This window comes from Salvelinus namaycush, chromosome 2, assembly GCF_016432855.1.
Source record: "Salvelinus namaycush isolate Seneca chromosome 2, SaNama_1.0, whole genome shotgun sequence".
In the NCBI taxonomy this organism is placed as follows: domain Eukaryota; kingdom Metazoa; phylum Chordata; class Actinopteri; order Salmoniformes; family Salmonidae; genus Salvelinus; species Salvelinus namaycush.
In genome coordinates, this window is record NC_052308.1 from 39532000 (window position 1) to 39559130 (window position 27131).

Consider the following 27131-nt stretch of genomic DNA (forward strand, 5'->3'; position numbering starts at 1 on the left):
GAGGAGTGTTGGGTCATTGTCCTGTTGAAAAACAAATGATAGTCCCACTAAGCGCAAACCAGATTGGATGGGGTATCGCTGCAGAATGCTGTCATAGTCATGCTGGTTAAGTTTACCTTGAATTATAACTAAATCACAGACGGTGTCACCAGCACACTACCATCACACCACCTCCATGCTTCACGGTGGGAACCACACATGCAGAGAGCATCCTTTCACTTTCTCTGAGTCTGACAAAGACACGGCGTTTGGAACCAAGTATCTCATCAAACCAAAGGACAGATTTCCACCGGTCTAATGTCCATTGCTCTTGTTTCTTGGCCCAAGCAAGTCTCTTCGTATTATTGGTGTCTTTTAGTAGTGGTTTCTTTTCAAGCAATTCTAGAAATTTCCTGAATTGACTGACCTTCATGTCTCAAAGTAATGATGGACTGTTGTTTATCTTTGCATTTTTGAGCTGGTCTTGCCATAATATGGACTTGGTCTTTTACCAAATAGGTCTATCTTCTGTATACCACCCCTACCTTGTCACAACACAACTGATTGGCTCAAATGCATTAGGGAAAGAAATTCCACAAATTAACTTTAAACATGGCCCACCTGTTAATTGAAATGCATTCCAGGTGCATATTTTGATTTGTTTAACACTTTTTGGTTACTACATGATACCATATGTGGTATTATACAATGTAGAAAATAGTAAAAATAAAGAAAACCCTCGAATGAGTAGGTGTGCCCAAACTTTTGACTGGTACTGTATATACGTGTGTGTGTGTGTGTGTGTGTGTGTGTGTGTGACTCACCACCTGGATTCGTTCTTATGTAGCAACATGTGAAATGGTGTTTTTTACATTGGATAAAAGTAGAGACTCAGAGCTGAAAAATGGTATATCATACACTGCATTTGAGGAACAATGGGAAAGTAGTTCTGCTTTGAAAGTTGATCAACTTGTAAACTCACTTTTGAGAAAATCGCCTTTGCATGTTTTGGTATCTAGTGAAGAGCTCCTCTTTGTCTACACCCATTCAGCATAGTTCAAACACTCTTAAGTTTATTCCCACCCATCTCGTTTAGCTCTCGGATCGCACAGTTGATGCTCTGGCCGGTGATTTGTTTACCTCTGGATAACATAAAAACAGCCTAACCAGCTCTGCTGGCATCAATTTCATTATGCTTTTTTGCAGACGTTTACTGACACCGGCCATATTCATTGGGTGTTTTACACACGTCACGTAATGTTGGTTAATGGTTAACGAGCTAGCCAGCTAACGTTAGCTAGTTAAACAACAATGAAAGAAGTTCCAACACTGCCTAACATTAGGCTCTAACTAGAAAAGCAAACCGCTCTGGGAAACTAATAATACCGTCCAATAGGGAGCCAGCCAGCTAACGTTAGTTAGCTAACAGCTAACAGCACAAACCACTTTCTGTCAAAATTAGAAACGTGTAATATATGAACATGTAGCTAGCTATCTTACCTGCATGCATCAACATGCATCATGGACGCGTCTCCCTGTCAGGAACGCCATACCACGGTTGCCCTTAGTTTGAAGATGTAATCCAGAGACAGGTGTTTTCTCCGTTTCTTTAGCTATCATACTCTAATTCCACTGATTTCAAAACTTGATCCTCCAGAAAGTGGAGAGCAACACTTATGCAGCTCCAGTACACAATAAAAAAATGTTAAAGTGGCGTTCGACAGGATTACCAACACAGACTGACGAGCTCAAACAGACAGACTCTTCAATATGGCAGACCAATCCGAACTCCTCTCTCGGCATGTCCAGCCCACTCATTATCTCAGCCAATCATAGCTAGTGGGAAGGTTGCTTACTTTTTCTGTGGTTTAACCAACAAGAATCGTAATTTAACAATTGTATTCGTATTTACAGATGGCATAGACGTTTGTTATTAAGGCACATGAACGTTCAGGTTTGAGAAGGCATTTCTGCCCCAAAAATAATTTTGTTAAAAATATATTTTTTACGTTCAATTGGCTCTCCTGTGAAGTCGTGACTTGCGACGTACACTTAGTTTCCTGAATCGGGTCCCATATGTACAGTGTGTGTGTGTGTGTGTGTGTGATTATTTTATTTGTGACTTACTGAGTCTGTCTTTATTGAGATAATCCCTGCCATGGTATTCAATAGAAAGTGCTTACTCATAGCAGGCACCATGCTGAATGTTCTGTACTGTATTCCTGTCTTGACCTTTTCTCTTCCTGGCCCTGAGTGTTGTGAGTGCCCTTCACTTGTAGGGGAGAGCAGAGCTTTCTTTGTAACACTATCACTGTGTGAATGTCTTTATGGTTTCAAACTAATTGAGTTTGATCCGGGGTGAGAAGTGGACCAGGCATGAGCAAAGCCATCTCAAGTCCATGCTCTCTAGGCTGTACCTAACCATATTCATGGTTAAGATGCTCAGTAAGGAAAATATAGCCTATTACAGATAACGAAGGCGTAGTGGTCCTGTGGTGGCTTTACAGAGGTGTTTGTGCTTCTCTCCGGCGTCACACTGCTTGTTTTTTAACACTGAGGTCAACGGGGAGAACAGTGTGGAGGTGGAAGTAGAAAGGGCTAGTTGGAGATATGTTTCGGGGAATAGGAAAAAAAGAATGAGTGCATGTGAGAGATGCTCTTTGGTCTTCACAAGTGTTTAGAAGTTAGGTTTTTTTCAGAAGCAGTTGTGTTTTAATGGGTTGCACCTTGCCACAATATTGTTATGAAGATTCTATTTTGAACTGGTGCCCAACTGAACTTTCTACCACAGAGTTTTCAAACTGAGTTGCTACATCGCAACACTTCTCGGGAACGCGCAGCAAAGCAGATTCGACAGACCAGCCGCGGTTTGAGTTTTGGCAAGTCAATGGGAGAAGTGAAAATGTGTCTTTTTAGTTGTTAATTTTCTCGAATTCTAAAGGCAAAATCTAGATTCGAGCCGACGTCTTATGTTACTGAACCTGTCAGTACTAAAACCTTGTGGAAGTGACAAACTGACCCGCTTTTATTTTTGTTTTATTTAATGGCCTGCGCATGCTCTGTTTGGCATGATATGACCGTTAGACCCGATTTACGTGTTTCAGCGCATGAGCTATGCTAGGTAACATCGCCTACAAGTGTGATCAGGGATTTCTATTGGAGGAGCAGTTTCTGTACTGTATTTGGTTCAACTCTAAGCATTCCCAGTGTGCGCTGATGAAGATTTTTTCTAAAGTCCATTATAATCCTTTCAAAAGGAGCCAAATAATTAGTAGGGGAACCATTTGTCATCATTGTGATGTTGTCAGATTGACTTCAGATGCAGCTAAGATTGAGGGTAGAGCACCGGATTCTAGTTTGCTAACATTAGCATTGCTAGCTATTTTTAACAAACTTTGCTAGCTAATGGCAACATTGCCATATCTTTAAAGTACATTTGATGACATCAAAATTATGACAGTTGTTCCCTAATGTAACGGGCCTCCTCCTTCTCTTCATCCGAAGAGGAGTAGCAAGGATTGGACCAAAGTGCAGCGGGGTGTGAATTCATAATGATTTATTTAACAAGACAAAGACGAAACGAAATACACTTTAACAAACTACAAAACAACAAACGACGTAGACGCACCTGAACATAGGAACTTACATGACACGAAGAACGCATGAAACAGGAACAGACTACATAAACCGAACGAACGAACAAACAAACCGAAACAGTCCCGTGTGGCGTAACATACAGACACTGACACAGGAGACAACCACCCACAACAAACAATGTGAAACAACCTACCTTAATATGACTCTCAATCAGAGGAAACGCCAAACACCTGCCTCTAATTGAGAGCCATACCAGGCAACCCATTAACCCAACATAGAAAACACATAACATAGACTACCCACCCAAACTCACGCCCTGACCAATTAAACACATACCAAACAACAGAAAACAGGTCAGGAACGTGACACCTAATAATTATTTGCCTACTTTAGCTATGCCATGGTATTTTTTAGCCACTATAGAGTAATTTAGACAAATCAATAATTAGTTTAGAATGACAGGGCACCACTCGACTTTTGGGAGCCACTATGGCTGACACCCTGATCAGACTATCCGCACACCAGACATGATCATGATACGCATTTTATTAAAATACCAAAACCAACTGTAAATCAATTATATCAATCTGGGGCAGATCGTAACACACATGAAACATTCATGGACAGCAAGCTGTTGCTAGCTAGTTCGCCTGGTAGATTATCATTGGGTTGCTTTTTTACCATTTTTCTTTCTGGATCTTTGTAGAATTTTGACCCAGAGCTAAACAAAATCATGTGATTCTCTACACCAGTGATTAAGCCACACATACAAGAGTAAACCTAGTTAACTTATCTAATACTATCTTTGATTAATCTTTCCTTGTTGATCTACCAAGTACCCACGTTGGTTTGTATGATAGTCAAAACCAATGAGAAGATGGAGACGGGACTTGCAGAAGGCTGCTTCTCATCAAGTAGTGTAGTTGAAATGATTGAATAACATGTTCACGTTAAATTGTTTTGCATCGCTCGCGCACACAATGTGGCCGGTCTAGTTAGGGTGTGAGATGTCTTTAGAAAGTTCATAACAGTGGCATGATGTGACAGATGTGCAAACCAAAAATAGGTAGATACTGTTTCTGGTGTATAAAAGTGTAGGCCCTAGGTATGCTCTACCATGCTTTTCCAGGCCTATAAACCTGAGCCCTGTGTAAGTAAGGGGTATTGAAGTAGGTTTATAAAGGTTTACGGCCTATGAGAACCCTACCCAGGCTTCCCTAGGCCTAAGACCTGAGCCCTGTGTTGTTGTCTGCACTGCTCTGATCTATGACTTCAGCTGGCTGCTCTAATCCTAGAGCCACAGGGGACTCCCTCCCGGCTCCGACTGAGGCTGACAAGGATGAGAGTAAACTGTTGACATGGTGCTGTCTCTTCTGCTCTGCTCTCTGATCAATGGCTGACTGACTGACTGGGAGGAACCCTCCTGTTCTGTTCCACTGTCTGCCTGCCTGTTGCCATCGAGTAGTTACACTGCTACTGCTTGGCCTGCGCGCCATCCTTCCACACAGATGATCCCTCACTCTCTTTACCAGTATCTCTGCGATGTCTCTCGGTCTCGTGCGCTCTTGCAATCTCTCTCATATTGCAGCCCAAATAAATGTGTCACATAGTTCAAGTATAGACACATCTCAGCATCAACTGTAAGATGTTGAAGAAGAGACTGGCTCGGGCCAAGAAATACGAGCGATGGACATTAGACAGGTGGAAATCTGTCCTTTGGTCTGATGAGTCCAAATTTGAGATTTTTGGTTCCAACCACTGTGTCTTTGTGAGACACAGAGTAGGTGAACGGAGGATCTCTTCATGTGTGGTTCCCACCGTGAAGCATGGAGGAGGAGGTGTGATGGTGCGAGGGTGCTTTGCTGGTGACACTGTCAGTGATTTATTTAGAATTCAAGGCACACTTAACCAGCATGGCTACCACAGCATTCTGCAGCGATACGCCATCCCATCAGGTTTGCGTTTAGTAGGACTATCATTTGTTTTTCAACAGGACAATGACCCAACACACCTCCAGGCTGTGTCTACGGGCTATTTGACCAAGAAGGAGAGCGATAGTGTGCTACATCAGATGACCTGGCTTCCACAATCACCAGACCTCAACCCAATTGAGATAGTTTGGGATGAGTTGGACCGCAGAGTAAAGAAAATATACCTTTCATATGCTCACTGATGTTAACGAAACATTAGTCATGTATTATTTTGTGTTTCTGCTGCATTAATTTATGTGGCGCAGTGCCACGTCAAAATCATTGCCGCCACGCCCAAAAATATATGGATTTTTTTTTTTTTTTTAAGACGCTGGAAGAGACTTTAAAGATGCTAGAACAGTCCATATTTACTTTTCCTTTGCAAAGAAAATGAGTAATGAATAGAAAAATCACAGTAGAATAGTTTATCTATTTTCCTATTTGGCTTGTTGTTGTGTGTTCAATGAGAGATAATATTCCTCTTGAGGCGCATTCAAGTCAGGAGTGCCATAGCAGTTTTCCATAAGCGCCGGCCGTCAGCTAAATAGCCGATAACAGACTCATTGTCAGCCTTCTACTTTTTCCACATAATTAATTAACAAGGCTTCCTTTCATTTAAAAGTTTCAATTCGCTAGTCAGAAAAGTCTATATAGCCTTCTCCCGCTAGATAAACAATATGCATCTTCTAGTGATCTGTTGATAGGACAGGCGCCTGTCAGTCACAAAGCGAGCGATGACAGGGACACAGTCTGCTGTCTGTCCTGCCTCTCTGTACCTGTATTATTTTTGTGCTCTGATTGGCTGCAGTTAAATTTCGTGTCACGGAGGAGGGAGAGCATATTGGTTCTTTATCTCCTGTGAGTGAATTTACACATCCCATGTTTATTTATTTTATTTTTTATTTAACCTTTATTTAACTAGGCAAGTCAGTTAAGAACAAATCCTTATTAACAATGACGGCCTACCGCAAGGCAAACGAATAGGCTGGGATTAAAAATTAATGAAATAAATAAATAAAAACATATAAATATAGGACAAAACACACATCACGACAAGAGAGACAAGACAACACAACACTACATAAAGAGAGATCTAAGACAACAACATAGAAAGGCAGCGACACATGACAACACAGCATGGTAGCAACACAACATGACAACAACACAGCATGGTAGCAACACAACATGACAACAACACAACATGGTAGCAGCACAAAACATGTTACAAACATGATTGGGTACAGACAACAGCACAAAGGGCAGGAAGGTAGAGACAACAATACATCACGCAAAGCAGCCACAACTGCTGACCTTTGTTTTGGAGGTGTTCAGAACAAGGTTAAGGGGAAGAGAAAGCTTGTTGGACACTAAGAAAGCTTTGTTGTAGAGCGTTTAACACAAAATCCGGGGAGGGGCCAGCTGAGTATAAGACTGTATCATCTGCATATAAATGGCTGAGAGAGCTTCCTACTGCCATGTAATGGAAGGAGTGACGATGAGTTGAAATCCACTTGTTTTTTTTATTGCACTTTCATTTATTTTCTTTCGCGTTTCATTGGCCTGCTATAGCCAGCCAGGCACATATGCTATTTACTGTGCTTTGATTGGCAACCAAACAACAATGTTGACTAGTTTCAAAAAGCTGTCGAACCAAAAATCTTGTTTGTATTTTTCCTAGGATTCGGTGACCGCTAAAGTGACTTGTCAGTGTATCCTATTGATGGGTTTGTTCACCAACAAACAGCTCTTTTTGAACTGATAACAGATTGAAGGTTATAAAAGCTAATGTCATGATATTTGGTATTATTAAACATATTGATTTAGGCCTACTGATTTGATTAAAGAGCCACTGAACACTCAGATTGGTACGTGTGTTATTTTCTGTTGCTCATTAGATAATCTAGATTTCAGTCTTGAATGTGTGTTTACTGACCGATTCTGCGCTTGGTTAATGTTTGTCCCCCATGAGACACTGTCAAAGTGCATGCTCTTCAACCGATTGCTGCCCCGCACCCTCACGCCCAACTAGCATCACTACTTTGGACGGTTCTGACTTAGAATATGTGGACAACTACCTAGGTGTCTGGTTAGACTGTAAACTCTCCTTGCAGACTCACATTAAGCATCTCCATTCCAAAGTGAAATCTAGAATCGGTTTCCTATTTCGCAACAAAGCCTCCTTCCCTCATGCTGCCAAACATACCCTCGTAAAACTGACTATCCTATCGATCCTTGACTTCGGCAATGTAATTTACAAAATAGCCCCCAACACTCTACTCAGCAAACTGGATGTGGTCTATCACAGTGCCATCCATTTTGTCACCAAAGCCCCATATACTACCCACCACTGCGACCTGTATGCTCTTGTTGGTTGGCCCTCACTACATATCCGTCGCCAAACCCACTGGCTCCAGGTCATTTATAAGTCTATGCTAGGTAAAGCCCCGCCTTATCTCAGCTCACTGGTCACCATAGCAACACCCACCCGTAGCACGCGCTCCAGCAGGTATATTTCACTGGTCACCCCCAAAGCCAACACTTCCTTTGGCCGCTTTTCCTTCCAGTTCTCTGCTGCGAATGACTGGAACGAATTGCAAAATCACTGAAGCTGGAGTCTTATATCTCCCTCTCTAACTTGAAGCATCAGCTGTCATAGCAGCTTACCGATCACTGCACCTGTACACAGCCAATCTGTAAATAGCATATTTCGCCTCCATGGCCTATTTACTGCCTTACCTCCCTATTCTTCTACATTCGCACACACTGTACATAGATTTTTTCTATTGTGTTATTGACTGTACGTTTGTTTATGTGTAACTCTGTGTTGTTGTTTTTGGTCGCACTGCTTTGCTTTATCTTGGCCAGGTCGCAGATGTAAGTGAGAACTTGTTCTCAACTGGCCTTCCTGGTTAAATAAAGGTGAAATAAATTAAATAAAAAACTGTTGACGCAAAAGCGTAGTTCACCTCCTCAAAATCCCCAGAATAAATCAAAGATAACTCAAGAAATCTGTAATTAATTTTGAAGTTTTTGCCGAGGATATTTTGGTTGCGCAAATCTGACTAAGGTGCAGCATTTCTTAAGTAAAAAAATGTGCAACGTATTGTCTTATGCAAACAAAGTCAGAGTTGCTGGGCAGGTCTGTCTCACTGTCTGTGCTATTGGATAGAAAGCAATCACCACAGCTGTTCGCCCCATGTTAGTGGGCAAATGGACATCTTCAAATCAAAACCCAACCTTCATTTATCAGTTGTTCCAAACACCGTTTTAGACGAGACTGACTTTGACCAGAATTATCCTATTTACACTTTGTAGTCAATTCTGAGACAAGAATAACTGTATCTGAGTCGTATCGATTTCACATAGGCTGTTTTCAAAGGGATTCGTTGCTTTTTAAAGGCAGTTGCTCTTTAAAGTGTTGACAACGGAGTAGTCAGCTGCTGCTTTCTGTGTAGCAAAGGCCATGTTTAACACCTGTTTCATTCTTCAATCATACCTGTAGGTCTATTCATGAGCCCCTGACTTTGTATAAAAGTGGGGGTGCACAATTTGGTGGGGCATCTTTCCCCCTGAACATTTAGCATTTTTAAAACCATTTTCCTGCAATTCTATATTGTTTCTTAACAGGGAATCCATGTTTACTTGACAGAACACAACCTTTTTTCTTAGGTTTTGCAACAATAAACTAAACTGAAAGAGCAGATTAGATTTAGTTTTTGCCACAATAAACTAAACTGAAAGAGTAGACTAGACTAGTTTTTCTGACTAGATTACTAATCTACCGCCTTCCCTCAAAGTCCCAACCACCTGGCTGGCTACTTTGTCTATTTGGCTGGTTACTCCATGCACTTTTGGACAACACGGAAATATGCAATCTGATAAGCAGTCAATGCACAGCAATTTTTGCAATCGTGGGACAAACAGTAGGTTTAATAGACTTTGTTAAAAAGAGGGGGTTTCCGGCTTTCCATTCCTACATTATTTATTTCTCATCTCCTATATTTGTGTAAACTGCACCATTTTAAACCCAGATTTTTTGGGTAGCGGCATGATTTTTGGGGACATAAATTGAATGCTAACTAGTTAACTAGTTCATCAATAGGATTTGGGATCTAGCTAATGATTAGCCAAATAGGGTAAATGCAGATAGGCTACCCCAAGCTTAAGCCTATTTATTTATAGCCACTATGCTTTATCAGTTGGGCTACAGGTGATAATGCATATTGCTAATAGCAAACCTGATAATATGGACCATGCATATGCATTGTCCAATATGTTAAAATTGGGCTCATTTCTGGAGGTGGAATATGTGTATAGATTTTTATATTTTCAATCGTTTCAGCATAATTTCCCCCCCATTTTAGAGTAATGTCTTGTTTTAAAGTTACCAGAACTGAGCTTCTCAGTCCTTGTACAGCATCCTTTTCCCCCGCTGCTAGAAATGTTATTCATATATCATCATTGACTTTCCCGAGATCATTCATTGAATTTGAACTAAACTGACTGTGGTGGTGTGGTGCTAGTTCCTCCTTTTTGATGATAACAGAACAGTGCACCACCTGAAGCTAATGAGCAGGGGAGCAGAGACTATCTGAGGAGAGAATGAATCAACTTGGTGAGGTGCCTTAATTAATCCCACTTCTAATGATGCAACTATCAGTAAGAGCTGAGCTGGGCAGAGAAGAGGCAGCTGTGGTGTGTGGTGTGTGTGTGTGTGTGCGCATGAGTGTGCGTGTGTGTGTGTGTGTGTGCGTATGAGTGTGTGTGTGTGCGCGTGTGTGTGTGCCGACGTGCGTGCATGTACCATCCTTTCCCTTTAGCCAAGCTAAAGCTATGAGTCACTCTCGAGGTAGCTGAAGAATAATAATAAGGAATCCCCCTCTGACTCCTCAGGCAAAAGTTACCTCTCCTCCCCAATGACGCAATACTGGAGAGGTGCGGGTGTTCTCAATCAGTAGGCATGGTTACACAAAGCGCTCTGTGAAATTGTTAGATTACTTGTTAGATATTACTGCATTGGTCGGAACTAGAAGCACAAGCATTTCGCCACACTCGCATTAACATCTGCTAACCATGTGTATGTGACCGATACAATTTGATTTGATTTGACGTACACAACGCTGTCCTGGGGAGCCTACATAGACTGCCAAGTGTGGTGCTGTTATTGTTTTTACCGTTAAATGTTCTTGGCAGACGGAAATGTTTACCGCCAAGTTGCACCCTGATGTGTTGGCTTCGCTGATCTTTGTTGCCTGTTGATTGGAGTGAGGTTGGCGCATTTCAGGTTGCAGGCGAGGATGGATGAGTGTATTAAATGTTGATGAGTGATTCACTGTAACATGGAGGGATGCTGATATTGCCCACCTACCCCACCACTGTAGTACTAAACTGAGCTGAGGGAGAGAGTAGTCCGAGAACTTTGTAAAACACAGAAACACACACCCAGGGAAGTCTTTCAGAGAAAATAGTAAATATTTCACTGCTGATAGAAAATAATTCTCTTACAGAGGCCATGCACTCACTGAGGGAACTGTCAATATGAGGCGATTGAGGCGAGATGGAGACTAGATGGAGTAGTAAGCTTACGGCTGGCTGTACAGTACCTGTGTGGCTAGTCTTTGAAAGGCAGGGACTGACAGCTTCCCCGGTGGCTCGTCTCTTTGCGTGGTTGTGGACCGGTTCTGACTGACGTATTGGTGTACAAAGTGCTCTGTGAACATTGTAGGTCCAGTGCCTTATAGTGCCAGAAAGCCCCATCTGTCTGCTCTCCACTACCACTCACTCAGCAGAGTTGTCTTGAAGTGTCAGGTTTCAGACCCCACAGGAGTGATGTGCCACATTTTCTGTCTTATCCAGACAAAGAATTGATTTGCTCTCACTCTGAGCGGCGGAGTCTGGGAGACGGCATGTGAAAGGTGACAGTCTAGCGAATCCAACACTTGTGGTTGCATCTCGCTGTGATATTCTCAGCCGGATTTAGAGCTCTCAACATGAAAAATTACTAAATAATTTCATAGCATTGAAACGAGACCACGTTTCTCTCCTTCATGAGGGAGGGTAATGAACGTTCACAGTTGTAAAGTAGACCTACCAATTAATGTTTTTACTGATAATAATTTGGTTTATGATACATTAACTGATTAAAATGTGTTATTCTGTTACCACAATGACAAAAACAAATCTGTAACAGAAGGACTGCAACTGAATTGGCTACAATGGGAGTTCATAGTACTCACTTGCTACGGTCCTCCCTCATGCTGGCATACTGTTATGTTCCGCTCATAACGGTTTTCTATATCTTTCTGTCACTTGGTGGTCAAATTAATAGTGTGAAAATGGTCTGGACAACCCCTCCCCCCTCTCTCTTTCTCTCTCTGTCTCTCCATCTCATCTCTCTCTCTAGTTAATGTCACCTCTCCCGGCTCCTACTGACAGCTACCCATGAGCCCCCTCTCTTTCCATTACTCTAACCAGCCCTCTCACCCACTGAGCACCGCCGACACCAGACATCCATGGACGTTGAAAGGTAGTTTGAAATTTGGTCAGTCCAAAACTGAACCAATTATAGACGTCTGTTTCACAAGTTTGAACAGTCCAATACAGTCCAGTACAGTACAGTACAGTAGAGTATAGGTCAGTACAGTACAGTGCTGTATTAGGGATGTGCATCTTTCCCTTTCAAGACGATTTGATACGTATCTAGATACATGGGCTCCGATACGATACAGGAACGATACCTTTTAGTTTGAAACGATTCGGTGTGATATGGTTTGATTAGAGGAACGAATCGATGCGTTTCGGTTCAATTTGATAAGATTAGATGCACTGACCTTTGTTGCTTAAACACATGATTTTTCCATTCTAAATTCAAATCTGTTGCTGATGGAGCTCATGAGCTGGTCCTCTCTGAAATAATTTATCTCTCTGTGTGTGTCTATGTTTCTGTGTAAATATGTTTATGGTGTATGTAAGCACCTGAGCTGAGCCATATAAGGCTATGCAAATGTAGGGTTTTTGCCCCCCCACTTTTGATCTGAAATCACCATCACTTACTAGTTAACAACAATTTTGCTATGACATAGTCACTGAATAAACAGCCCAACTTTGGATTTCACTTTTCACTCCTGTCTGAAATTCAAATGGTTTTGACCGTTTGGAAGTTTTTACTGAGTGAGCTTCTATTCTCCTCCCTCTTCGACCACGCAGTGGGGCTCACACAAGTGATTGCTGTTTTCGTTATGAAATTGTCAACTTTACCCTGTATATCAAACGATTACCATATACACTTATTGTTTAAAGCAAAAGTACTAAAACTATTGCTGATGGTAAAATCTAATGTAAGCCCCTATTTGCAAGTATAGCCAGATGAGAATTGTCCCTGGGAGCTTAGGGAGTGAATGTTATTTATATTGAGGGATACCTGGAGGTAATCGCACGTCTTTGAAATTAAAATGGATGGTCCTCCCTATATTTTTACCTGCCCTCTTCGAGCGTTTGAAAGGGGAAAAACAAATAACCTTCCCCCTCCAAAATGATAAATAAAACCAAATAGCAGGGAATATTTACCAATTTAAGCGTTAAGGGCCAAGGACGATACCTATAACGATAAATTATACATAACTATAAAACGTTGGCGAGCATCCACACTAGAGGAAAGTTTATCGTTCTACAGTAGCCTGCACCTGTCAATCAACTGATCAAAGCATTGTACTGCACGCTGTAGGCCTATTAATAAGGTGGTAACACAGACCATTCAGTGCTTCAGGGTGTGTTCATTGTCATAGTGACAACAGCAAATAATACTTCAATGTAGGCTACATGTAGCCTAATGAAAAAAAATATATAATATAGAAACTCCTATTTAAATTACATCTAGATATTCAACAGCAAACGCTGTTTAGCCTGCACATCTTTTACATCATGTCATTGCTTGCCTCCTTGCTCAAGTGATTTCCATTTTTCTAATGGATGTCAATTTGTTTGGATCTTCTTTTTCACTGTCTGTCCTGTGCAACCATTTAATACATCAGTGCAACAATGTTATCATCACTGGCGGCCAGGGACCTTAGACTGGAGCGAAGGTTCATTTGGTCTAGGCCTATTTTACATTCAGCAATTAGCAAGAGCAAGCCTGCTTCTCTACACGAAAAGCATATTAGGCCTCATATACATTTTTTTTATCTCCTGGAGATTTTGTGGCCTATAGTTTTTCCAGGGATTTTACAAAAAGAGTAATAGCGGAGAGTCTTGCATCCGTATAGACAATTGCGCTCCGGAATAGCTGGGAGAGGCTAGAGTTGTGTAGCCAAAGAAGCTAAATATTCGCTAGATATTAGGACACTCGTTAGCTAAATATTACATAACTATAAATATTTACCTGTCAAGAAAGTACAGAAAGACTCGTGTGAAGAAGGCCAAATTACAGAGGAGGAATTTCTTGATGCAATTAAAGTGTCACGATCGTCTTTGTGAGAGAGAGTGGACCAAGGCGCAGCGTGTATGCAAAATACATCTTTTATTTTAGAGAAGGAAAAAACAAACACTTACAAAATTAACAAAACAAACGTGAAGCTAACGCTGAACTAAGTGCACACATGCAACATAGAACATAGACATAGACAACTACCCACAAAAGCCTACTGCCTATGGCTGCCTTAAATATGGCTCCCAATCAGAGACAATGAATGACAGCTGTCTCTGATTGAGAACCAATCTAGGCAGCCATAGACATAACTAGACAACTATACTCTACTCTGCCCCATACACATACAACACCCCATAGACACTACAAAACACATACATTCCCCATGTCACACCCTGACCTAAATAAAAAACATAAAGAAAACAAAGAATACTAAGGCCAGGGCGTGACATAAAGCCTTTAAGTCTGGGGAGACTCCAGGGCTGGATGGCATACCAAACCCTTTTTGATGTACTCAGAGTACCATTATTATAATTTTTTAATCACTCTTATAAAAATGGTAGATGATCACATACTCAACAAGGTCTGATTCACTATTACTGAAACAGGACCCAGGTGGGAAATCTAAAGATCCAGTCTATTTAAAAAAAATTGGTGGCCCTTTACACATCAGTGTTGTGATGCAAATATTCTAGCAAAATGCATAGCGCATATCATTAAAAAGCTATTATCGGATATTATTCATCCTAACCAGATAGGTTTTTTACATGGACGATACATTGGAGATAATATAAGACAAGTACTGGAAACAATAGAACACTATAAAAAATCTGTCACACCAGGCCTGGTATTCATAGCTGACTTTGAAAGGCTTTAGATAAAGTACGACTGGAATTTATACAGTGCATTCGGAATGTATTCAGACCACTTGACTGTTTCCACATTTTGTTACGTTACAACCTCATTCTAAAATGGATAACATAATTTTTCCCCCTCTTCAATCTACAGACAATGCCCCATAATGACTAAGCGAAAAGAGGTTTTAGAAATTTTTGCAAAAAAAAAAAAAAAAGGAAATACCTTATTTACATAAGTATTCAGATCCTTTGCTATGAGACTCGAAATTGAGCTCAGGTGCATCCTGTTTCCATTGATCATCCTTGATGTAGACAGGACTGTGTCGAGGCACAGATCTGGGGAAGAGTCCCAAAACATTTCTGCAGCATTGAAGATCCCCAAGAACACAGTGGCCTCCATCATCCGAGAGCTCTTCCTAGAGCTGGCCTCCCGGCCAACTTGAGCAGTCCAAAATATTCTCTGATTTTGTTATCAACAAATGCGGCGAAAAGTACAGTAAATGTATAATACACATAAAATCAAGTGTAATGTTTAGATTTAGTCTTGTGTCAGGTGAACTGTTGTGTCCTCAATTTTGGTCTAATAATATTCCCATCTCCAAACTGTCCCCTTTCAATTGCTACCATGCTTATGCATTTCATATTTCTTCTGTAAGAAACAATTCAATTTAGCCTTATGCATAATGGCAAAATCCCACAAGTGTAAAGGGTTAGACATTTGACTCAGGGACCAATGCGTATCGGTAAATCGTTATACCTCTAGTACTGTACAGTAGGGATTAACATGGGACTGTCCCGGGAACACTCTATTCCTATTTCCCCCAAAGATATATATTCAATTACAAAACAAGTACAAAATGTCGGCACTAATGAAGTTCCACAAAATACACAACATGTAATAGTACATTATCCAAACAGGTTGTCGCATGGAAGCCTTTAGCCTAGTGTATTTACTTCACACAAGGTCACCATAAATTCAAAGCACACACGTAATTGACACTGCCGGACTGCACACCCGACCCGAATACAGTTAAAAACCACTACAGGAAACCTCTACAGTATAGCCTTTAAAAGATGTGCCTGACTCTTCAGACAGTCACAAATTTGATAGGCCTACGCACAATTCACTATATACTACATTACTAAAAATATGTTTACTTGGCTCTGATCTCTTTACATTGTGACACAGGTGGCATAGTGACCATATCTTGGTTTTAAACACTTTAAATGGGAACTTCCTATTTTTGCGTTATTTCCCTGGACTCTTGAGATAAATGTGAATTATTCCCGGTATTGAAACTTGGTAGATTCCTGTATAATATGAATCCCTACTGTACAGTAGAGTGTGGTACAATACAGTATAGTAGAGCACGCTCGAGTAGAGTACGGTATAATTTACTTAATGTACTGAACTGTACTGAACTATACTCTACTTTATTGAATTCTATCCTACTCTGCTGTACTGTACTTTACTGTGCTGTGCTGTACTGTTCAAACTTCTGAAACTTAGACATCTATGATTGGTACAGATTTGGTCTGGGCCGGACCAACCAAATGTGGTCTTGTTTGGGGCCGGAGTGCATTAGAATAATAGCCCGTGTTTAGAATAAACATGCAAATGAGGATATTACATTTTTCTTCCTTTGTGTACCTATTCAGGATACATATAGAGAATGAAGAGAATGATGTTCATAATTATGAATTTCTGTATAGTACAGGTCCGGGACCCATGATGCCATTCTGTTACCATCGTTCTGTTACCTGGTGTTAATCCACTTCACTTACTGTGGTTCCAAAATATAGTTTTTCAAACTCAAGCTGTCATGTCATAGCTGACACCCAATTCTTTCTGCAGACATCTTTGAATCTTAAATCGGAGTTGATATTTAAGAGTTTTTGGAAAACGTGGTCACATAAAGAACGGAGGGAGATTTTACCATTATTCTGTTACCAAACTTTAGATCACCACTGGTCTTCTCTAGGAAATGTGTTTTTGTCAAATTTCCTGTGGAAATTGTTAAAAGGAGACCTTGCGCATAGAGTTGTTTGGTTAAGTTTGCAATCAATGGTTTTTGTGTGGCATACGTTTAAAGGGAAAGATCTTCGTCTCAGCGTCAATCTGTTACCATTTTGCAGGCTCGGTAGCTACCACCTCCCGAGGTGCAAATTCACAGCCTACGCCAGCAGAACTCAGCATCTGTGGGCTCTGCATGTTGGGGTACAGCGTCTCTCTCCTGCAGACTGCAGCTAACACAGCTGCTCAACTAAATGTACCTATGTGTGTGTGACTCACTCAGCCCCTAAGTGGGCGTAATGAATGAACAGTACTCTAAAACTCCCGAAACAAGCTTTTTCACTCCATCCTATAGCAGGACTAGTTTTTTTACCATTTGGATATGACCAAATTGTAGTTCATATGTCTGTGTACAGTGCAGCCTCTTCATCAATTTCCAGAATATAGTTTGTTCAGGGATGCCAGGCAGCGTCTGAATGGAGTTGATGGATGGTGAGTGTGTGTGAGAGCGGGCTTAGCGTATCTGAGGGACTTCAGTGAAACCATTCCTGTTGATTCACTTCCCCCCTGGATCAACCCGGATGGTGGTGTTCATTACTTCTGATTAAGGTCCACACAGATGGAAGACCGAGACACATACTGTAGGTTAGATGGTCCACACAGGAGGCGATGAGGAGTAAAAATGATTACATTGTTTGCAGCAATGATGACACCTGGGGTGTGGGTACAGGGTATGGTGGTCTCGTGGGGGGGTGGTCTTCTCCTGCTGGTATGGTCTGTGAGCCAATCAAACTCCAGGTCTCTGGCCGTATACCCCCAGACTGAACTCTCTCTCCATCTTACTTTCCCTCCATCACTACAAGATGGAGGGCAAAACAGTGTTGCTTGATGAAAGGGAATTGATTTGAGCTGGGCGATGTGGACAAAAAACGTAAATTATGGGTATGGATTTATCGTCATAGCTCTAGGAGTGACAGAAGAAGTGCATACAGTAGATATTGTTTGATTAATATGTTTAAAAAAAAATTTTTAGGGGGTGGATCATCTTTAATATTGCAAATACAATCTGGCTTCTATCAATGTAATTGTCTGCATAATTTCCAGTTGCCCATATATTTTTTAAAATAACTGTACAGTATCTGTCAAAAGTTTGGACACACATATCATTCAAGGGTTTTTATTTATTTTACTATTTTATACAATGTAGAATAATAGTGAAGACATGACAACTATGAAATAATACATACGGAATCATGTAGTGACCAAAAAAGTGTTAAACAAATCAAAATATATTTTATATTTGAGATTCTTCAAATAGCCACCCTTTGCCTTGATGACAGCTTTGCACACTCTTGACATTCTCTCAACCAGCTTCATGAGGTAGTCACCTAGAGTCCATTTCAATTAACAGATGGGCCTTGTTAAAAGTACATTTGTGGAATTTCTTTCCTTAATGTGTTTGAGCCAATCGGTTATGTTGTGACAAGGTAGGGGAGGTATACAGAAGATAGCCCTATTTAGTAAAAGACCAAGTCCATATTATGGCAGGAACAGCACAAATAAGCAAAGAGAAACAACAGTCCATCATTACTTTAAGACAGGAAGGTCAGACAATGCGGAACATTATAAAGAACTTGGAAAGTTTCTTCAAGTGCAGTCGCAAAAACCATCAAGCGCTATGATGAATCTGGTTCTCATGAGGACCGCCACAGGAAAGGAAGATCCAGGCTTACCTCTGCTGCAGAGGACAAGATCACCTCAGATTGCGACCCCAAATAAATGCTTCAGAGTTCAAGTAATAGACACATCTCAACATCAACTGTTCAGAGGAGACTGCGTTAATCAGGCCTTCATGGTCAAATTGCTGGAAAGAAACCACTACTAAAGACACCAATAAGAAGAGACTTGCTTTGGCCAATAAACACGAGCAATGGACATTAGAGTGGTGGAAATCTGTCCTTTGGTCTGATGAGTCCAAATTTTTGATTTTTGGTTCCAACCGCCGTGTTTTTGTGAGACTCAGAGTAGTTGAAGGGATGATTTCCGCATGTGTGGTTCCCACCGCGAAGCATGGAGGAGGAGGTGTGATGGTGCTTTGCTGGTGACACTGTCTGTTATTTATTTAGAATTCAAGGCACACTTAACAAGCATGGCTACCACAGCATTCTGCAAACCAAAGGTTTGCGGTGAGTTGGACCGCAGAGTGAAGGGAAAGCAGCCAACAAAAGCTCAGCATATCTGGTAACTCCTTCAAGACTGTTGGAATAGAATTCCTCATGAAGCTGGTTGAGAGAATGCCAAGAGTTTGCAAAGCTGTCATCAAGGTAAAGGGTGGCTTTCTTTGAATAATGTAAAATATAAAATGTATTTTGATTTGCTTAACACTTTTTTTTGGTTACTACATGATTCCATATGTCTTCTTTCATAGTTTTGATGTCTTCACTATTATCCTACAATGTAGTAGTAAAAATAAGAAAACCCTTGAATGAGTAGGTGTGACCAAACTTTTAACCTGTTTGAGCTGCAGCCCGACACCGGTACACTTATGACAACATCCAGCTCAAGTGCAGGGCGCGAAATTCAAAAGATATTTTTTTTAAATATTTAACTTTCACACATTAACAAGTCCAATACAGCATATGAAAGGTACACATCTTGTGAATCAAGCCAACATGTCCGATTTTTAAAATGTTTTACAGGGAAGACAAAATATGTAAATCTATTAGCTAACCACGTTAGCAAAAGACACCACTTTTCTAACTCCATCAGTTTCTTACTCCATCACTAGCTATCACAAATTCGACCAAATAAAGAAATAAATAGCCACTAACCAAGAAAAAACTTCATCAGATGACAGTCTGATAACATATTTATTGTATAGCATATGTTTTGTTCGAAAAATTTGCATATTTCAGGTATAAATCATAGTTTACATTTCAGCTACAATCAGAAATTGCACCGAAAGCAGCCATAATATTCACAGACACCAACGTCAAATACCTAATTACTCATCATAAAACATTTCTGAAAAATACATAGTGTACAGCAATTGAAAGACAGGCATCTTGTGATTCCAGACAATATTTCCGATTTATGAAATGTTTTACAGCGAAAACAAAATGTAGCGCTATATTAGCGTAGCCACAATAGCCAGAAACACTTGGGCGCCCACGACCAGTTCACATGCACGACAGATATTAGAAATAGCATCATAAAATGTTTCTTACTTTTGGTGATCTTCCGTCAGAATGTTGGACAAGGTGTTCTTTGTCCAGAACAGTCGTTGTTTTGAACTGGAACGGCAAATTCCCCTCTTCATTTAGCATGGGCACTTGCCAAGTGCTACATATCTCTCCAACGTAAACAAAGTCAGAGAACGGAACACGGCAAAACTCCCGAAAAAATTTCAATAATCTGATTAAACTATATTGAAAAAACATACTTTACGATGATATGGACACATGTATCAAATAAAATCTAAGACGGAGATGTTAGTCGTCCATAACGGGAGCAAAACAGAACGCATATCCATGTCCAAGTCGCGCGCTTCAGAGTACCGGAAGTGGACGGTCACGTCAAAGAAATAGCTTTTATTCCACCTCAGACCAAGATAAACACAAAATTTCTTCTCTCATATCCTCTTGACACCCAGAGGAAGGCGTAAGAAGTGTACGTAGACTCTTACGTATCATGACCATGTATAGGCAGGAAGTTGAACAGAGCATATATTTCTGACATTCCACTTCCTGGTCAGGAAAAGTGCTGCATAATGAGTTCTGTTTCACTCAGAGAAATAATTCAAACGGTTTTAGAAACTAGAGAGTGTTTTCTATCCAATAGTAATAATAATATGCATATTGTACGAGCAAGAATTGAGTACGAGGCCGTTTGAAATGGGCATCTTTTATCTGGCTACTCAATACTTTCCCTTGCAGCCATAACAGGTTTTAACTGGTAATTTAAAAAATATATATTTTCCTTTATTATTTTCCCTTAACCCTACCACCCCTCCCCTAATTGGAGTAAACTAATGGACAACACCATTTAGTCTTTTACTTCCAGTTTATACATACTGTATACATTTTACGGACACAGTATATTTTACATTACTTATCTTCAGCTATCCTTAACCCCTTCCATTTATCTCTGACGACCATCCGGTTTTATTTATATTTGCCATATTTATTTCAACTGTGCTATTTTGTTTCACATTTTTACAAAAATGTTTTTTTATTAATTAGTATATTTGAGTTTAACCATAACACTTGTTGTAATATTTATTGTTTTTTTCTGGTAGATTAAACTGAAATTGCAACCAACTTTCTATGGCTTGTTTAAAAATAGTGATATTTTTGGAGATTTTTCAAATGACCAAAAGTGAGAGGTTGTAATCTGAATGAAGGGAAAAATACCATTCTTGAATACGGGGTGAGACATTCTTACTAATCTGCTAGAGAACCAGTTTGGATTTAAGTATAGCTTTTGTATGACTGAAGGCTTTAGTGAAAAGTATAATTATAAAAAATTTAATAATTTCTGCCCTCCGAATTCAATAGGCCCGTTTTAATTTTGTCTGGCTTGCCATTCCAAATAAAATTGAATATTTTTTGCTCATATAATTTAAAAAACAGGTTGTTAGGTGTAGGCAGGGCCATAAGCAAATAGGTGAACTGGGATATGACCAAAGAGTTAATCAGGGTATTTTCCTTTCCATGATAGCAAGATCTTATCTATTTTTGTTGACTTTCTATAAAATGTATTTTAGTGAGATAATTTCTTCCTTTCGGGACATAAATACTGAGTATGTCCACTTTACCGTCAGAACATTTCATTGGTAACCTACACGGAAATGTAAATGTTGTATTTTTTTTGTGATCTGATATTATCGTTGGATCTGATTTTAATAGCTAACATTTCGATTGTCATAATAAATAGATATGTTGATAGTGGACAACCTTGTTTAACTCCTCTTGACAGTTTAATACTTTCTGAGAAGTAGTACACCTTGGGATACTATACATAACTTTAACCCACTTTAAGAGATTCTCCAAAATTGTAATATTCCAGGCATTTATATATAAATTCCAGTCGTACTTTATCAAAAGCCTTTTCAAAGTCAGCTATGACTACTAGGCCTGGTTTCCCCAATTTTTTTCATAGTGTTCTATTGTTTCCAGTTTGTTTGATTAACCTTTGTGTCAGTGGATGATATACAAGAAGTACACTATCCTACCCATGTTCTGTTGCACCACAACCCCCCCCCCCCCCAAAAAAAATACTTTGATCTCTCAGGAGTTATCCCACCCACACCCATCTACATTTCCACTCTTCAAAGTTGTGCTGTTAGAGGTTCACAGAATCGTTCCTTTCTTTATTCATTCTCTTCATCGCTTCGATGTGTTCCCAGACTGTTCTAGGTCCTACTCAGCGGTCTGAGACAGCAACATCTGTCCCTAGAGTTAAACATACAAAGACCTGGAACACTTTAGCATTTCATTACTTTGCTTTGCTGTTAGAATGATTATAATTTTTTGAATGAAAACTAGTTTTTCTGAAAGACTGGTTGATATAATGTATTCCGTAAAACTACCATATGACTTTCTTCAAGCAAATATTAGATGATAAAATGCCATATTTGGGGAATTCAATGTCATTGTCCATCACTTGAGTGTAAAAAAAACATTAAGAACACTTTTCTAAAATTGAGTTGCCCACCTTTTTGCCCTCAGAACAGCCTCAATTTATTGGGGCTTGGACTCAACAAGGTGTCGAAAGTGTTCCACGGGGATGCTGGCCCTTGTTGACTCCAATGCTTCTCACATTTGTGTCAAGTTGGCTGGATGTCCTTTGGGTGGTGGACCATTCTTGATACACACAAGAAACTGTTGAGCATGAAAAACCCAGAAGCGTTGCAGTTCTTGACACAAACCGGTGCGCCTGGCATGTACTACCATTTCCCCGTTCAAAGGCACTTACATTTTTTGTCTTGCCCATTCACCTTCTGAATGGCACACATACACAATCTATGTCTCAATTGTCTCAAGGCTTAAAAATCCTTCTTTAACCTGCCTCGTCCCCTTCAGCTACACTGATTGAAGTGGATTTAACAAGTGACATCAATAAGGGATCATAGCTTTCACCTGGATTCACCTGGTCAGTCTATGTCATGGAAGGAGCATGTGTTCATAATGTTTTATGCACTCAGTGTATATTTAATATATATATATTTAAATAAAGGTGAAATAAAAAAAGTAAAAAAAAATACACTGAACAAAAATACAAATGCAACATACAACATTTTTTAAGATTTTGCTGGGTTACAACTCATATAAGGAAATCAGTTTGTTGAAATAAATTCATTAGACCCTAATTTATGGATTTCACATGACTGGGATTACAAATATGCATCTGTTGGTCACAGATATGTTAAAAAAAAAGTAGGTGCGTCGATCAAGTCAGTGTCTGGTGTGACCACCATTTGCCTCATGCATCTCGACACATCTTCTTTGTGTGGAATTGATCAGGCTGTTGATTGTAGCCTGTGCAATATTGTCCCACTCCTCCTTCAATGGTTGTGTGAAGTTGCTGGATATTTGCATCCCAAACATGCTCAATGGGCGACATGTCTTGTGAGTATACAGGCCATGGAAGAACTGGGAAATTTTCAGAATTGTTTACAGATCCTTGCGACATGGGGCCGTGCATTATCATGCTGAAACATGAAGTGATGGCAGCGGATGAATGACACGACAATGGGCCTCAGGATCTCATCACGGTGTCTCTGAGCATTCAAATTGCTATCGATAAAATGCAATTGTGTTTGTTGTCCGAAGCTTATGCCGCCCATACCATAACCCCACCGCCACCATGGGGCACTCTGTTCACAACGTTGACATCAGCAAATCACTCGCTCACACAACGCCATGCACACTGTCTGCCATCTGCCCGGTACAGTTGAAACCGGGATTCATCCGTGAAAGCACACTTCTCCAGCGTGCCAGGGGCCATCGAAGGTAAGCGTTTGCCCACTGAAATCCGTTACGACTCCGAACTGCAGTCATGTCAAGACCCTGGTGAGGACAATAAAAATGCAGATGAGTTCCCTGAGATGGTTTCTGACAGTTTGTGCAGAAATTCTTCGCTTGTATGGTCGCTTGGACGTACTGCCAAATTCTCTAAAATGACGTTGGAGGTGGCTTATGGTAGAGAAATGAACATTTGATTCTCTGTGAACTGCTCTGATGGACATTCCTGTAGTCAGCATGCCAATTGCACATCAGTGGCGTTGTGTGACAAAACTGCACATTTTAGAATGTCCTTTTGTCCCCACCACTATATGCACCTGTGTAATGATCATGCTGTTTAATCAGCTTCTTGATATGACACACCTGTCAAGGGGATGGATTATCTTGGCAAAGTAGGAATGCTCACTAACAGGGATGTAAACAAATGTGTGCACAAAATCTGTGAGAAATACAGTTATTGTGTACATGGAACAATTCTGGTATCTTTTATTTCACCAACACTTTACATGTTGCATTTATATTTTTGTAAAGTCTATATATAAATGTAGTGTTTTAAATATTTATGCTAAACATTCTATCTAACCTCTGTTTCTGTGTTTTTTAGCTCTACAGGGTGGCCAGTCGGGGTCAGTAGGAGAGGAGCACCATGGGAGCATGGGGGGCGGGGTGAGGGAGAGGAGGGCCACAGGAGGAAACTCCTACTGGGCTTATTCCGGTGAGTCCTCTTCTACTTCATAGAGATACAACTATGTCCCCAGGCAAGATGGCTGACCGCTTGTGCCACAAATTCTAACCCTACATCCTCTCTAAGGTTCGAACTCTATGCTCTACACTGATCAATATCATTAGAGAGGTCAAACCTAACTGGACTGTGGCAGTAGAGATGTATTACTTAACAGTAACTCTCTCTTCCTCTTCCATCTCTTTGATTGATTCTCAATCTCTCTCTGTCCCAACTCTTCTCCCTTCTCTCTAACTCCTTCCCTATTTCTGCTGCCCTCCAAATTTTGCTTTTAATCCAACTCCTTCCCTTTCTATTTGACTCTTTCCCTCACTCCCTCTGACTGGTAGCTACAGGGAGTAGTTTTGGATGTGTGTTATGGAGGATTCTGTGCTAGAGTAGGGACTTGTGTTGTCCCTGTGAGCACCATTCAGCTACAGAGATCCACATTTATCACTCTGTTCCTCCAGCACTGGGCCTGTGGCAGAGAAGGATCTTTAAACAGATATATTTATATTTCTGTTATGCATGTGTGCACCTTATAATCGCTACTTAAACTGATAGTCCTGGAGGGATGCACTGGCTGGAAGAAACTGTATCCCAGGAAAAATCTATGTCCTAAATGGCTGTGGATCCTTAATACCATGTTATACGAGAAACAGCCCAGACATTTTTATATTACGGTACAATTATCTATAGGGCACTGTTCACCTCTACTGATTGTAAGATATCAGGTCATATTAAAGTGTGCTAGAGCGAAATTGGCACATTTTGCATTACAGTTGAGCCCAGAAAACTGTCACTCTCTCACAAGTTCTGATGATGAGTTGTACTGTATGTGGCTGGGCAGCCTTCAACAAGGTTTCAGATGTACTCGATGATTCCCCATGCGTACATTTACTTTGCCTTTTGATTATTTATGACATGTTTATGATATGCAATGTTACGTTACAGCCTTATTCTAAAATGTATTAAATAAAAAATGTTCCTCCTCAATCTACACACAATAACCCATAATGACGAAGTGAAAACAGGTTTTTATAAATGTTTGCACGTTTATAAAAAGTAAATAAACTGAAATACCTTATTTACATAAGTATTCAGACCCTTTGCTAGGAGACTCGAAATTGAGCTCAGGTGCATTCTGTTTCCATTGATCATCTTTGAGATGTTTCTACAACTTGATTGGAGTCCACCTGTGGTAAATTCAATTGATTGGACATGATTTGGAAAGGCGCACACCGGTCTGTATAAGGTCCCACAGTTGACAATGCATGTCAGAGCAAAAACCAAACCATGAGGTCGAAGGATTTGTCCGTAGAGCTCCGAGACAGGATTGTGTCGAGGCACAGATCTGGGGAACGGTACTAAAACATTTCTGCAGCATTGAAGGTCCCCAGAAAAACAGTGGCCTCCATCATTCTTAAATGGAAAAAGTTTGGAACCACCAAGACTCTTCCTAGAGCTGGCCGCCCGGCAAAACTGAGCAATCGGGGGAGAAGGGCCTTGGTCAGGGAGGTGACCAAGAACCCGATGGTTACTCTGAAAGAGCTCCAGAGTTCCTCTGTGGAGATGGGAGATTCTTCCAGAAGGACAACCATCTCTGTTGCACTCCAGCAATCAGGCCTTTGTGGTAGAGTGACCAGACGGAAGCCACTCCTCAGTAAAAGGAACATGACACCACACTTGGAGTTTGCCAAAAGGCACCTAAAGACTCTCAGACCATGAGAGACAAGATTCTCTGGTCTGATGAAACTCAGATTGAACTTATTGGCCTGTATACCTAACGTCACATCTGAAGTAAAACTGGCACCATCTCTACGGTGAAGCATGGTTGTGGCAGCATCATGCTTTGGGGATGTGTTTCAGCGGCAGGTACTGGGAGACTAGTGAGGATCGAGGGAAAGATGAACAAAGTAAAGTACAGAGAGATCCTTGATGAAAACCTGCTCCAGAGCGCTCAGGACCTCAGACTGTGGGGCGAAGGTTCACCTTTCAACAGGACAACAACCCTAAGCACACAGCCAAGACAATGCAGGAGTGGCTTCGAAGCAAGTCTCTGAATGTCAATGAGTGGCCCAGCGAGAGCCCAGACTTGAACCCGATTACACATCTCTGGAGAGACCTGAAAATAGCTTTGCAGTGACGGTCCCCATCCAACCTGACAGAGCTCAAGAGGATCTGCAGAGAAGAATAGGTGAAACTCCCCAAATACAGCTGTGCCATGCTTGTAGCGTCATACCCAAGAAGACTCAAGGCTGTAATCACTGCCAAAGGTGCTTCGAAAAAGTACTGAGTAAAGGGTCTGAATACTTACATAAATATCCTATTTCAGTTTTGTATATACACCTGTTTTTGCGTTGTCTTTATGGGGTATTGTGTGTAGATTTAATGAGGACAAAATACGATTTAATCCATTTTAGAATAAGGCTGTAATGTAACAAAATGTGGAAAAAGTCAAGGGGTCTGAGTACTTTACAAATGCATTGTATGTCCACTACCGTTCAAAAGTTTGGGGTCACTTAGAAATTCCCTTGTTTTTTAAA

The 27131-nt window shown here is 40.6% G+C and overlaps 1 protein-coding gene across 1 annotated transcript in view; it reads left to right on the plus strand.

Moving 5' to 3' along the window:
* LOC120021657 (receptor-type tyrosine-protein phosphatase gamma-like) overlaps positions 1 to 27131 on the plus strand; it is a 276262-nt gene that overhangs the window by 51406 nt on the left and 197725 nt on the right. The window contains exon 2 of the mRNA XM_038965478.1: positions 24469 to 24579. Within this exon, the coding sequence (XP_038821406.1) occupies positions 24469 to 24579 (111 nt within the window). The remainder of the gene's footprint in view (positions 1 to 24468; positions 24580 to 27131) is intronic.